Source organism: Hyaena hyaena, unplaced genomic scaffold (assembly GCF_003009895.1).
Source record: "Hyaena hyaena isolate Hyena2069 unplaced genomic scaffold, ASM300989v1 scaffold_47, whole genome shotgun sequence".
In the NCBI taxonomy this organism is placed as follows: domain Eukaryota; kingdom Metazoa; phylum Chordata; class Mammalia; order Carnivora; family Hyaenidae; genus Hyaena; species Hyaena hyaena.
This window is the reverse complement of record NW_024080679.1, coordinates 2,501,331-2,516,227: the sequence shown is the minus strand read 5'-3', so window position 1 is coordinate 2,516,227 and position 14,897 is coordinate 2,501,331. Positions and strand designations below refer to the sequence as shown.

Below are 14,897 nucleotides of genomic sequence, written 5' to 3'. Positions count from 1 at the left end.
CTCTGGCTTAGTTCACTCCCCACTGCTCACACCCTGCCCCTTCATTCACCTGTGCCTACCTGCCTGGTAGACATAGAGGGTTTTGTTTTGTTTTCTAATTCTTTTCCGAGGCCTAAATGGACAGAGCACTGGGAGCATACACGTTTTAAGAGCAAGCTATAGGACTGGCTTTGTGCCTGCTTGATACTAAGTGTACAAGGATCAGAATGTGGCCTTATTTCTCGTGGAAGCAGATGGGGAAGTGACCTACAGGTCTCATCTGCCTTTAACTACAGACACGGAGAGTTGTCAACAGTCACCTTGGCTTGGGCTGGGCTTGTGGTGGGGGCCAGTGTCTGTGACACAGTGAGGGAAAGCCTCACTGGCCCCTGGGGAGTGTGGCTGCTAAGCTGTGGGCCAGCACTTGGTGCAGACTTCAGGACTGTCACCTCTGTCACACCCAAGAAAGCTTTGCCAAACCCATCATCATGAAGCTTTACTCCTAGGATTCCTTCTAGGAGTTTTATAATTTCAGATCTTACATTTAGATCTTTAATCCATTTTGAGTTAATTTTTGTATACAGTGTGAGATAAGGGTCAAACTTCATTCTTTTTCATATAGAACAACATGAGTTTTAACCTGTTTTCAACTGTTGGCTTCGTGAGGACACGGGCTATGTCCAAATTGTCAGCACACTTGCAGAGTCCTAGGTGCATACAGGCTGCTTTGTAAATGTTTCACCTCAAGTGAGCACATTAAAGAGGGTGGGCTGACTGCCAGGTGATAACTATTTGCCAGTGATGCCTATCTCAAGTACACACAGTAATACTTTTTGAAAATACCTAGCTAGCTCCTACTACTGACAGAACACAGGGACGGGATGGAATAATTTTCATGCACTGGGAAACAGAACAAGTCAAATGTCAAAGAAACAAAGACCAGGCTTTTCATATTTGTAGGGAGTCTTTTCTAGTTCATAGACTAACTGAGCCAAAGTGAAAGACAGTTAATGTTCTATCCAAACATGCTTCACACCCTTACTCTCAACGCTGGTTCTAAGCACATCCTGAAAAAGTTCATCTGAGAAATGGACCAGATTCCTCCTAGAGCTAAATTCGTCATCTCCAGTAGCACAAGGAAAGGCCAGAAATAACATTTTGTCTTCCTTTTCCCAATCAATGAGCTTCAGAGATCACTGTAGATTAAGGGTCCTTAGAATGTGGGGCTTTGATGTGAATGGCAGCACCTTATACGTAACAGTGGGGGCCAGAGAGGAGCAGCCACCGAAGTCAAAGAATTCCAATCCACTGTAGTCTCTGTGTTGGCAGCCCAGTCTGCAATTCATCGTTAGTCTTGGGACTGGACTTCTAGTTATGGGTAAGAAAAAAACCTCATAATCTCTCTAGCTGCCCTGATACATCTCAATGGAGGGCATCACAAACCGATGCTGGAATTAAGGCGTGAGCAAGAATTGAAGGAATACAGCAAGGACATAGTCCATTGCTAAAGTTAGTCCTCGGTTGCCCACTGCTCCATCAAGGACCCTGGACAGCTCAAACTATGTTGGAAACCAGATGGCAGAAGTGGAAAGGAAAGCCAGCAAGTCATTCGTGAAGAAGAAAGTCAGCCAATGGTTTTCTCGTTTCTACTTCATTTGTCCTTGTTGGACTGGTATGTAGACTGGTCTGGAGATGCACTTCCTCCAGGGAGGCAGAGCAAGAGCATCCTCTGAGAGAAGGGTGGAGAGCTCTGTGCTAGGAATCAATTTTTAAGGAGACTCACATCTACTCAGAAGCAGCAAGAGGCTACCTGTGGGGGGACATGTGGAGAAAACTCCACCAGAGCCCAGAGTTCCTCAGGCCAAGGGAATGAACGAAAGGATAAGCCATAGTCCTGGGCCAGTTCTTGTTCCCTGTACAGGCTGAGACCCAGGGAACCTATGTCTGGTAGAAACCAGGAGATTAAGATGTAAGTGAAAATGAAAACACATAAATAGTCTGGAAAGAATTCTGAACCTTTGTTCTTGCTGAGATGCCGACCTATAAACTGCCCATGTCCTTCCTGCTTGAACAAACCCTATGAGGTTCTTCATGTCCAGGTCAAACCCAAGTCCTCGGGTCACCAGAGGCCACAGCGGTCTGTCCCTTCCATAAGCTCCCACGGTGGGGAGCACCTTGTTCACTTACTTTGGGGCACACAGAAATGGTTTTATTCTATTTGCTTTTGCTGTTGTCTTCTTCTTAGAATGCCAGGTCACTCCTAACCTCTAGCACACTACTCAGCAATGATAATCAGGGATAAGGCCCTCCGTGTTTTAGAATCATCTGCTAACACTAATGTCATTTCCTTTATTGGGTGTGGCAAAAATTCTGTTCATCTATCCATGGAGGGACTCACAATAAAATATCGAACGTCATGTAACTATTTTTTAAAGTTCTCATTGTACATTTCCCGATGGAATGATAGGACGTTGGGATTTCCTTCAAGTATAAGGGTGAATCTCCAAGACAATATATGGAATGCAAGAAGCCAGACAAAAAGCATACCCATGAGGAGATTCCATTGCTCTGAAGATCTAGAACAGACAAAACTAGTGATAGAAAGCAGGTCAGTGGTTGCCTACAGCTGGGGACAGGGGAATAAACTGCAAAGGGACACAAGGGAACGTTTTGGGGTGATGGAAATATTCTATACCTTCATATAGTGACAGGGTACTGATAAGGGCTTGATATGGGATGCATACATTTGTCAAAACTTATTGCACTGTGATTTTTTAATTTTAATGTTTTTTAATTTCTGAGAGAGAGAGAGAGAGACAGTGTGAGCAAGGGAGGGTCAGAGAGAGAGACACACACAGAATCTGAAACAGCCTCCAGGCTCTGAGCTGGCAGTCAGCACAGAGCCCGAGGCAGGGCTCGAACCCATGAACCATGAGATCATGACCTGAGCCGAAGTCAGATGCCCAACCGACTGAGCCACCCAGGCGCCCCTGCACTGTGATTTAAAGGGGGTACATTTTACTATATATAATTGTATCTCAATAAAGTTGACTCACAAAAAATATATAGATATAAAAAGAAAGATAGATGTGCATGTGTTCATAAATAATAGGGGAAAGAGGAAGTAAGATGGAGGGAAGATTAAGATGTGCTCCTAGGGGTTCCTTACCCGATTCTGTTTTTGTACGTTAACATGAAAAATAATTCTTCCTTTTGTTTCTCTGTAACTTAACATGATCTCTAAGATTCTTACCCAAGCCCAGGAAAATGGCCCTTTTCTCCCAAATTTCTCCTGGTTATGAGGGTTTATCGGGCTCGAAGACCCAATTTCCCCAGGCTCCCTATCACACAGGTGTGGGAGCTCCCTGGACTTCTGGGGGTGCCCTCACCCGTGAAGGCTGATCTCTGTCCAGCCCACATTCACATGAGCTTCTGGCAGGTCTTGGCTGGTGACTCCGCCACCCTCCCTTCCCTTCTCCCCCACTCACCAGGAGGGCCCTGGCCCCCAGGCAGCCCAGGAGGTCCCGGAAGGTAGGCATTTGAGGCCAGCACCTTGTTGCCAGTGATGTACTTGCCCAGGTCGGCGGCACTGTTGGGGAGCAGGGCGATCTGTAACAAGAGGATCCCCGGTCAGGAAGTGATGGGTCCACCTCCAGGGAGACTGTTGGCATTTGTGTGTTTGCCGAGGCTGCAAATCCTTTTGCGGCAATTCCCCTCTAGCTGAGCCAGTTAGAGATCAAGGGCTGTAGAGATCCCTTCCTGAGCCTAGAAGCCTTCCAGTGACAATTACTTATATGAGATCACTTGGCTGGGCAGTGGGCAAACCTGGGTAGGCTCCAGAAAGCTTAGATGTCATCGTTAGACTCGTTATTGCCATAATTAACAGAATCTACCTGTTTCAGGCTTTCAGTTTGTTGATTACTTTATTTAGTGCCTACCATGTGCCAGGCCCTGTGCTTGGTTCTAAGGTGATCGAGACATGGTCCTCGCTCCTGGAGACTCTTCAGCCTTGGGAGCCAGAACCAAGAATGTGGCTTACAGTTCACCTGCATGCTCAGGTACTTGGGAACCAGTGGCAAACAGTGACTGATGGAAAAAGTACGTCCATATTGTTTTCGGCACTCCTACCTTCAAAAGGGGGGAGCTAATTTCCACCCTCGGAAGCTCATTTCCAGTGACTAGCAAATGGCAGAAGGGATGGTGTGTAACTTCTGGGACGAGAGCATAAACACACCACGGCTTCCTCTATGCTTTTGCTCCTGGATTTCAGGCAGGTCATGCCAGGGGAAGCCAGAGGGGCTGCCCAGACAAATGACCTTCACATTCCTTGAGGTCAGGTAAGCTGTGTGAATCCGTAAGACTGCACTGGATGCTATGAATCTCCATTTCCTCACCCATAAAAGGGAATACCACCAGCTGCTTTTAGAGCTATGGGGATTTTTAAAAAAATGTTTATTCATTTTTGCGCAAGAGACAGAACACGAGTGGGAGGGGGCAGAAACAGAGAGGGAAACATAAAATCTAAAACAGGCTCCAGGCTCTGAGCTGTCAACACAGAGCCTGATGCGGGGCTCGAACTCGGGAGCGGTGAGATCATGACTTGAGCTGAAGTCGAACGCTTAACCAACTGAGCCACCCAGGTGCCCCCAGGGGTATGGGGATTTAAATGGAAATGTAGGTTAGGTGCGCAGCACAGGACCCAGACCATACTAAGTGCTTGATAAATGGTAGTTCCAGTTTCTTTTTCAAGAAGCTAATTTGGGGGTGCCAAGTCAGATGGAAAAAGGGTCACTTATGAGGGTCAGAGCTATCCCCTCCGGAAGACTTACTCTGGAGTCCAGAAACCAGGTATTTCGGAGATTTTTCTGGAACATGTTATATTTGTCCCCATGTCCTTCTGGAGGAGGCTCTGCTTGGAAACCCTATGCCCAGAGAATACCACCAGCTAGGAAAAGGCACGTGGCGGGGCTCATTGCTAGCCTTGGAATGCTCTGATGCCCTACATCCATCTTTGGATCTGAGCTTTTGAGAGAGATACCTACCATCGCTGCATATTCAGAGATGGCCAGCTCTGAGCCCTGTGTGGTCCAACATCAGCACAGTGCACTAAATTAAAAACTGTGCAATGTTCTTCCTCTGAGGCTTGTACCAACCCTGAACTGCGGACTTCTGGGAGCAAAAAACAGCGAGGTGCTCTGACAGTTGCCTCCTCCTGGTCTGTGTTGCTCTCTGGGCACAGGGTTTCCAAGCAGGGAGTGGATTTCAATGACCTTGATCTTGGGAGTTTTTCCCTTTCCACCTTCATGGGCACGTCAGTGTTTCTCACCTCCTATTTCCTTCCTCAGGGGTTTCCACCCACCTCCAAGAGACTACATCTCTCTAGTCAAGTTCTGATGCAGCAGAGTGAAACCCTCTGTCACTGATGCCACACAAATCACCCTAAGATTTCAGGGCCTGCACGTGTCTTTAATAATAAGGAACTGGGGCACCTGGGTGGCTCAGTCGGTTAAGTATCCAACTTGGGCTCAGGTCATGATCTTGCGGTTCATGAGTTTGAGCCCCGCATTGGCCTCTGTGCTGACAGCTCAGAGCCTGGAGCCTGCTTCGGATTCTGTGTCTCGCTCTTTCTCTGTCCCTCCCCCGCTCACACTCTGCTTCTTTCTTTTAAAAATAAATAAACATTAAAGAAATTAAAAAAATAAGGAATTCGCTATCAGGGGTGAGGGCACCTGGCTTCACAGTAATGGAGCAAAAGATGATCATGAGATATTGAGCCCTGAAGCCTAGGCCCGAGGGGAGAATAGGAGGAACTACAAAATACATCTTCCAAATCACCTCTAAGAGACCAGGTGGTGAACGGCAGGCCTGGGGAAGTCTTGTTGTCCAAGATGACCTCATGTGGCTTCAGAAGGTCCTTGGTCTCCTGCACTAGCATCTACTTCTCAGCATGGGGGTTTGGGGATAATTAGCACGTCCATGATGAAACATGATTCTGATGGGGACCCCTGGCCAAGATCCCCTTCTCCTACCGAACAGCTGCTGAGTTTGGGGCTCGCTTGATCCAGTGTTAGAAACTGATGATTCTTCTTAGTCATGGAGATGGATGTTTTTGCCAATAGAAGAAGCCAGTATCAGTGCAAAGCAAGCATCATGATACAAGGTTTTTACTTTGGCAAACAAGTTTTATCTGATATGTCTCATGGAGAACAAATTCTTTTGGCTCCCTTGCAGGGTGACTGCCCTAATCCTCTATCCTAATAGCTTCTTAATGGAAGCATGTACAAGTTCTCTAAAAGGCAAGTTCATGGGAAACCACAGGAAGGTTTTGGCTGTATCCCTGCAGCCTGGCGTGAAGAGCAAGTAGGGTCAAGAGGCTCAAGGTGGTGCTCCTGCTCGGCCTCCCTCATGTGCCCTCAGAGCACGTGGCAGGCTCTCCTGCAGTCAAGGTCCCGCTCCGCTTCAGCTGCCTTAGGGGACCTACGTGAGTCTGGGAGGCTCCTCCAGCTGGAACTTCCCCCAAGAGAGTTTAGTTTCTTTTCTTGAGGTTCTTACTGAAATCTATCCAGCTCTGGGCACGAGGTTGTTCAGAGGACAGGAAGTTCAAAGAAGCAGTGACAATATCTCGATACCCTTCGCATTTGTGAGCAGCATTCCCAGGAGGCTTACGAGTCCCCTGGCTAGTATGCACATCTTTGGGTAAGGACATAGGGTCCACGAGCTAGGAGATTCCTGACCACTCACTGCCTTCTTCCAGGCCTTGAGAAGACCTAGCGTTCCCTGAAAAATGCCATCAATGACAACTCAGTTCCCCTGTGATCATTGCTCAGGGTCCAGTGGGGGTAACCATAAGAATCAGAGTGTTGTACGGTTTGGAAGTCAGCTTTGCACACAATTTCAGATCAGGACTCACGATTCAAAGTCCTCATGGGGATGCAACAGTGATCCAAGGTTTTAGAGCTCTGGTGTCACTGTATCAACATAAGACACCACTCCTACATGTGACCCTGGGGTGGAATAGGAGGGAACCGACGAATGAGGGGAATTTAGAAGCAAATCTACAGTAACTAGGGAACAGTCAACACTGGCAGCTGAAGGCTGGTCCAACTCTATTATCAGCTCCCAAGAGGAAAATTGAAATGTGGATCGCATCTGTGGGCTTTGGCATTAGGCAGAATTAGGTCTAAATCTCAGCCCTGCTATTTTTTTTTTTTTTAACCTGGGGATCCTGGGTAAACTACATCACCAGGATCTCCCTCCCCATCTACCGAATGAAGACCATTAACATCTACCTGAAAGGGCCCCTGGGGACATGAAGGTGATGATGTCTGGCTGTGTGACTTTGGGTGAGTCCTTTCTCCCTTCCAGGTTCTCACCCTCACATCTACAAAATGAGAGGTTTAATATTTTTTTAATGTTTATGTATTTATTTCTAGGAGAGAGAGAGAGAGAGAGAGAGAGAGAGACAGCGTGAGCAAGGGAGGGTCAGAGAGAGAGGGAGTCACAGACTGAAACAGGCTCCAGGCTCTGAGCTGGCAGTCAGCACAGAGCCCGTCGCGGGGCTCGAACCCACGAACCGCGAGATCATGACCTGAGCGAAAGTCGGACGCTTAACCGACTAAGCCACCCAGGCGCCCCTAAAATGAGAGGTTTAGACCAGATGATCCCATCTTTGGATTTATAGTTTTGTGAGCAAGCCTGGAGGACAAGCTCTGCATGTCCAGCTCTCTTTGCTCCCTTGTAAAAGCTGTGAGTTGATCCAATAAATGTCAACCTCTGCTTCCTGCCTGATCTCCTGCTGGGTAACTACATTCGGGCTCCCTTCGGTTCCTCTATACATCAGCAAGACGAGTGGAAAGTAAGGGTGTTAGAGTTTTGGAGACAGTTTCTAGGGTCGCTGGTTTAACTTGCTGCAAAAACACAGCAGAGGACTGGCTTGTGGGATGCAGGTCTTTGTGAAGGTCATAGTAACGTCAGAGGCGTGTACGTTTCTCCTAGATTCCAATCAATGGAATCATGAATACCGTTATCTCATATTAGCCTTTATAATAAAGTATCTACACCTTGGAGAGCTGTTGGTACGAATCAGGTGGATGCTGTCTGTAAAGCACTTTGTAAGGACATATATTTAACGTTATTTACTTGGTAACCACTTATAAAGCTCTAATTGGCAAATGCCGTTTTAAGTCCTTTATAAATGTTAACTTATTTGATCATCATGAAAATAGAAATATTGTTGTCCCCTTTTAATAGAAGTGAGGCACAGAGATGTTAAGTAACTTCCCTAGGGTCACACATCCAGCATTTAGCAGGGCTAAGATTTAACTTAGCCAACACGGTTCTAGAATCTGTGCTCCTAACCACTACGCCAACCTGCCTCTCTCAATATTATCAGTGAGACACTGCAAAGCAATCTACAGTCACTTTAGGAACAATTAGTATAGATTAGTCTTCTCAGCATCCTGAGAAGACCCATTTTGCAGAGCAACTAGATCAAGGTAGCAAAGGAAGTCACAAATGACCGAGGGGCCATTTCATCCCCCAGCACCAAGGGCAGCGCTAGAATGAGCAAATGCAGACCTTGGGCTGCAAATGTGCACACATCTCTGAAACCATACTGACCTCTAACTCCTGATGCTTTGACCGTCTGCCCCGCTCCAGTTGGCAACTGGTGGTGGGCTCACATAGTTGGCCTGATTGCCCAGATAAAACAGTCACTTTATGAAGGCCGGGTTCTATTCCACACCGTCTTGTATTTCCTCACTTCCCAGAACACCATGGGACATAGCAGGTGCTCAGCTAACCCTTCCTGAGTTCATGATTCATGCTTTTCTCAATCGCTCTGCAGCAGCATCAGTCTTCAATCAAATAGTCCCCACAGCAGGGACACAAGGGACTTCTAAAAACCTGGCTCCTTGTCTCAGATTTTCCCTCAGTGCTCTGATGGGCCTGACACGCATCTCTATGAGTTAAATTATGGATATTTTACTTAATCCCTAATCTCCCTTTTTATTTTTTATTTTATTTTTTTTTAATGTTTTATTTATTTCTAGGAGAGAGACAGAGAGACAGCGTGAGCAGGCGAGGGTCAGAGAGAGAGGGAGTCACAGACTGAAACAGGCTCCAGGCTCTGAGCTGGCAGTCAGCACAGAGCCCGATGAGGGGCTCGAACCCACAAACCGCGAGATCATGACCTAAGCGAAAGTCGGACGCTTAACCGACTAAGCCACCCAGGCGCCCCCCAATCTCCCTTTTTAGCCAAAATCACCTTCTCCCAAACCAAAGAAGAAATAACGGAGATGGAGGCACTGGTATCAGCACGCAATCTGGAAAAATTTTTCATGGGAGAATAAAAGCACAGAACTTGGAAAACCCATGAATCTGTATCTTAGCAAATTACTATAAGGCAAGCACCTTTTTAACGAACCTAAGTCACAAAACAGAACTTGGCCAGTCACCAGAAGTCACCCTTCACGTGCTCTGACCCAGTCGTGTTTTCATCCTCCCCCGCCCCAAGGAACCACTATTCCTGATTTTAATCACTTCCCGTGTCTCAAAGATAATTTCTCAGCTACCTCTGCACGTCCACACACTACGGTTTAGTCTTGCTCATTTTACAAAAATGACACATCTTTTAAGTTTCTTCTACTCTGCAGGTTGCCGCGCCACCTCTTTCTTTTCCTTACACTTTACCCATTGGAGAACCCAGGGCACTCACCCTGTCGAGTCCCTGCAGCGGGGGCTTGGCTGACTATCCCCATGGGGCACATCAGCACGTCTGCATCCTATTTTCTACCGTGCGGTGGCCACGGGCCAGGACACGCAGTACCTACTTCTTGGCCAGCTTATTTGGGTAGATGTCCTACGCTCTTTCTGAAGGAACACACGGCATCAGTAGGAGTGAGAGGAAGTTAAAACCAACCCGCCATCCCACCACCAGGGTGGGTGCAGGAGTCTGGCCTCCATCCTGGGGAGTGACTTCACCTGTCTGTGGTCATCCGCATCTCTCTTGCACGGTCATGGTGAGACGTGAATGGACCCCTGGATGTAAGTCTGCTTTGGAAACTGCAGAATGCAACCCCTTCCAACAGGCACGTATGAAAAGGAGTCGCTCCTCTTTACACTCTTTGAATGTCGGCATTAGCTCCGACTTGCCACAATGTGTTTGTAGAGTTCAGTAGGAGATGGATCAATTCCAGCCCAACTAACTGCACGAGAGTTACTGCAGTATTAAGTGTGTGAGAGCTACCACATGAGTTACCGAAGCACTAAGAAGTACTTGCTTAGGGATTTGTAGGAGCCCTCCAGCAAGGTCCTCAAAGGTGATGGGTATTAGGACATAACATTTTCAACTCTTTAAATATTTCTTTAACAGAATGTACATTCCATGAAAACCACAGAGCCTAAGGGAGAGCCAGGTCTGGGTTGAGCAAATGTGTTTCCGAACAACTTGGGAGATTCAGTCGCACTGTCCTACTGATCATCCAGGCTGGAAAAAAACAAAACAAAACAAAACAAAAAACCAAAAAAAACCCAAAAACCTTCCTTACAGCTCTTGAAGTCTTAACTGCCCAGGAGAGGAAGCAGAGAGTAGCTTTCGGGAAGCAACTGCTTCCCCCCAAGCCCTAGTCGTCTGGTCTATGAAATGCAAAGTTTCTTCCGTGAACCCTTTTTTGGATCTGCTCAATAAATATTAACATCAGTCCAAGTTTAACCTGAGGACGTGTGGGGGATGGATTTCTCTCTCTGTGTTGACGTTGCTACACTTACCAAGTGTTAGCTGGTTCTCCCTATTGGATCAGAGAGCACTTAGGATCGTGATCATAGGATATATAAACACACCCTCACCAACAACCTACGAAGGACCCGCAAAGCCATTCTTCTCCTCTGCCCGTTGATATGCTGGGTCTGCTGGTAGCTGTCGTTCTCATTAAGCGCTGTAGAAAAGCAATATTGTCTTATGCTTACCCTTTGCCCTGGAGAATCACTAGATGCCAAAGTTAAACAGATTATATGCACCTCTTTGATGTGCTAAGAGCCCTGGGCAGAAGCAATTTAATAAACAAATCAGTACGTTTATGTTTTAGCAGCATTAGAGCAATTTCTGCGTTGCAGACAAGTTGGAGAAATGGATTGACCTTGGATATAATACATAGCACTGATCTGGGTCCAGGACAGTTGTTCAAGAAATCAGGTCACTAGATCCATCACGGGGGGATTACTCAGAGCCTAACAACATTACTAGAAATCTGATATTCTCTGAGGCATGCATGGGAGCCTTTTATAAAATGAGTCAGTCCTCATTCTTGTTGACACGAGGTACCCAAACGGCTCTTTTCCAAGGTGACACAGGCCAAACAAAGCACAGGCTATAGCTTTTAAACGTGAAAAATAAAGCTGCTACAGGAATTCATCATCAGCTTATGGAAGTTTACAGACAGGACATTCTCTTTCATAAAACACGGTCAAAACGTTAGACAAAGTGGAACTGGGTGAGTCTGTCCCAGGACCGTGTGTCTGGACGTTCATTTTACCCAAAGTTGCAATAATCCCAGCTCATCCTGCCTATGGCTCCGCCACGTGTCCCTTCCTTGCGGGCTGCTCTGTCACCTCATCACCCCTGCCCTTGCCTTCGCTGTCCTGTTGCCCTTTAGCCATTGGCTCTGAGGCTGGGTGGTCAAAGCCAAGTCCAAGGCCAAACCTAGCTTGCACCAGCCTCAGCGAATGCTTGAGGAAGCCGTGGGTGACACCTTATTTTCTTACTGCTTCTAAACATTCTTTGTCTTTATCTCTGCTGAGCCCTCTTTTTATGGGGCTGTTTCTACCCTAACAGGCACGTACCTTCTGCTTCAGCTGCAGCACCGTCTGCTTCATCTGGTGAAATTCGGTGCATGTGGCACAGCAGGTTTTGGCCTCCACCGCGTTCTCAGACTTCTCGTCGTGCCCTTGGGGCGGGGGGGGGGGAGGGCGGGGAACAGGGCTCAAGTTAGTTTGGGAGGCTGGAGGGCTTCCAGACCCAGAGAGACAGCTGTGCAATGGGCCGTCCCAGGAGGACCGGCTGGTGGTGGGACGCACGAGGGAGAGAGAGGCTGTCGATCTTACAGTGCTCAGGTCACTGACAGCACACCTGGGTCGGGGAGAGAGGGAGACACCCCCTGCCCCTCCAACACTCTGGATTCAGCTGTTCCCATTCAGGCATCTGGCATCCTCCTCTTTCACACCTGAATTGCGGCCCTTTAATCTGTGACTCTCAGGAGGTGGGATCTTACCAGCGTGACATGAGTGACATTCCCACCCCGCCCCTGCTGTAAATTATCCCCTAAGCTCAGGCAACGGGGCTCCAGCGCAGGGCTCACAAAACTGGTCTCTAACAGCCCTGATAGTTCTGCTGTTTGAACCGAGCACAGCCAGGCTGGCGGGGTGGGGTGGGGTGGGGTGGGGTGGTGTGTGTGTGTGTGTGTGTGTGTGTGTGTGTGTGAGAGAGAGAGAGAGAGAGAGAGAGAGACAGATCAGGGCGGAGCACTGACCCCAGGGAGACGTGAAGCCAGGATGGAAAACATGCCAGGTGCTCTGGGGTAAAACGGGACAGGCACCAGGGAAGGCGATCTGACTGCCCACTGGAAAGGCCCCAACGCTGTCTCGTAGGGCACTAGAAGCTCTGAGAGCTTTTTGTGAAATTGATTTGGCATAAAGTAAGAATGGGTGACTTTAACAGTGACGTGGTCAAAATTCACCCGACTCTCAGCTTACTGGCACTGATGTGGGCTGCACAAGGCTGTGTGCTGGGGAGACTGGAAATCAGAGGTCATCCTGCCGAGGTGGGCAGGTGCAGACCACCAAGCTGTGTGCGAAAGGTGTCTGTGGTATGAGAGAGAGGGAGGGTGTGCGAATATTTTGTTGGGGTCGGGTGGGGCGCTTTGACACCCAGGGAGGGGCAAGCATGCCTCGCTCAGAAAGCCTTTGGGGTTGGGCTGCGCGTCCAGAAAACCACCATGGCGGTCTAGAATGCAGGTGGGGACAGCCGAACAATGTCCCTCTAAGTCATTTCTTGTCCTTCTTGGCTGATGTGCTTTTATCATTCCCGTCTTCTGGGAAGCCCTCTTTGCTGCCTCCACTCGTGGAAACCCATCAGCTATCCAGACCCAGTTCAGATGTCCCACGAAGCCTGTCCTTTCTACAGAGACACCACAGTCCTGAGATCAGCGGCGTGTCCCAGACTTCCCTGCGGGGTGCCTACCAGCACCAGAGCGTAGGCCACCCCAGAACTGGAATTGCTCGTAGCTCACAGTGGCTGCTCAAAAACTATTTGTGAAACAGATAGTGCCATAGGTTGAACTGTTTTCCTGCCAAAAATTCATATGTTGAAGCCCTAATCCCCAGTGCCTGAGAATGCGACCTTATTCACAAACAGGGTCATTGCTGGTGTAATTAGTTACGATGATGCCACATGGTTGTAGAGTAGACCCGAAATCAATGTGACTGCTTTTTTTTTTTTTTACATTAACTTCTTTAAGTTTATTTTCGAGAAAGAGTGAGTGGGGGAGAGGTCAGAGAGGGAGAGAGAATCTCAAGCAGACTCTGCACCGTCAGCACCGAGCCTGATGATGAGGGGCCTGAACTTGCAAACTGAAGGATCGTGACCCGAGCTAAAACCAAGAGTCAGACGCTTGGCTGACTGAGCCCCCCAGGTGCCCCGTGATGCCTGGGGAGGCATGAGGACATAGAGGCATGCCCAGGGAGAGCACCACGTGAAGAGGAAGCCACAGACTGGGCAGATGAAGCAGGAGCCAAAGGACGCCAAAGCCTGCTGGCACACCCCAGGAGGAGAGGGGCATAGGGCAGGCTCTCCCGCACGCACAGCTCCCACACGATACCAGCCCTGCAGACATCTTGATCTCAGACTTGTGGCCTCCAGAAAAGACGTCACACATCTCTGCCCTTTAAGCCACCTAGCTGGAGGCGCTCTGTGGCACACCTGGGAACCGGATGGATGCACTGGGCATCAGGAGCGCCCCAGGCTCACATCAACCTTGCTCACCAAGCCCAGCTGATTTCTCTAACGGAGTCAGTCCCCTGCCTGGTGATCTAGGTGGTGGCCAGTGTTTCTGTTCTTTGGGAGGGGGAGAAGGGGGGACCGGGGAGCAACATGGCACCTGAGATCCCTGGCTATTCACCTGCAGCAGAGCAGGGGACGGCTCAGAGCTCACCTGTCACACCCCATCCCTGCACCTCACAGGAGGCCTGAGGCTTGGAGCACACCTGCTCAGAACACACTTCTCAAGCCAGCAGGTTCAAGCGGGTGAAGCAGTGCTCTGTCTCTAAGTTACCAAAAACAACGGGGTCAAATCTATAGCTTAGGTTTTTTTTTTTTTGAACATTTATTTATTATTGAGAAACAGAGAGAAAGATAGAGTATGAGCAGGGGAGGGGCAGAGAGAGAGGGAGACACAGAATGGGAAGCAGGCTCCAGGCTCTGAACTATTAGCACAGAGCCCGATGCAGGGCTCAAACCCATGAGTGGGAGATCATGACCTGAGCTGAAGTCGGACGCTCAACCAACTGAGCCACCCAGGTATTCCTATAGCTTAGGTTTTGAATGACTAGGAAATGCATGTGGATCTACAGAAAGGTGGCAGTCTTTTTTTTTTTTTTTGTCGTTTTTTAAAAAATGTTTATTTTTGAGAGACTGTGCACGTGGGGAAGGGGCAGAGAGATGAGGGGACAGATGATCTGAAGCAGGCTTGGCACCGACAGCAGGGAGACCGAGGTGGGGCTTGAACTCATGAACTGCGAGATCATGACCTGAGCTGAAGTTGGACACTCAACCGACTGAGCTACCCAGGTGCCCCTGGCAGTCAATTGATGTTGGTATTGATACACTATGTGTACATGATATAACATGGCCACCTCATTAATTCCCA

General features: G+C 48.4%; 1 protein-coding gene across 1 annotated transcript in view; it reads right to left on the bottom strand.

The window, feature by feature from the left end:
- The window catches only part of CCBE1 (collagen and calcium binding EGF domains 1), a 235,260-nt gene that overhangs the window by 3,993 nt on the left and 216,370 nt on the right, over nt 1–14,897 (bottom strand). Inside the window, exons 6-7 of the mRNA XM_039230539.1 lie at nt 11,818–11,921; nt 3,468–3,588 (exon numbers count right to left, since the gene is read on the bottom strand). Of these exons, the coding sequence (XP_039086470.1) occupies nt 3,468–3,588; nt 11,818–11,921 (225 nt within the window). The remainder of the gene's footprint in view (nt 1–3,467; nt 3,589–11,817; nt 11,922–14,897) is intronic.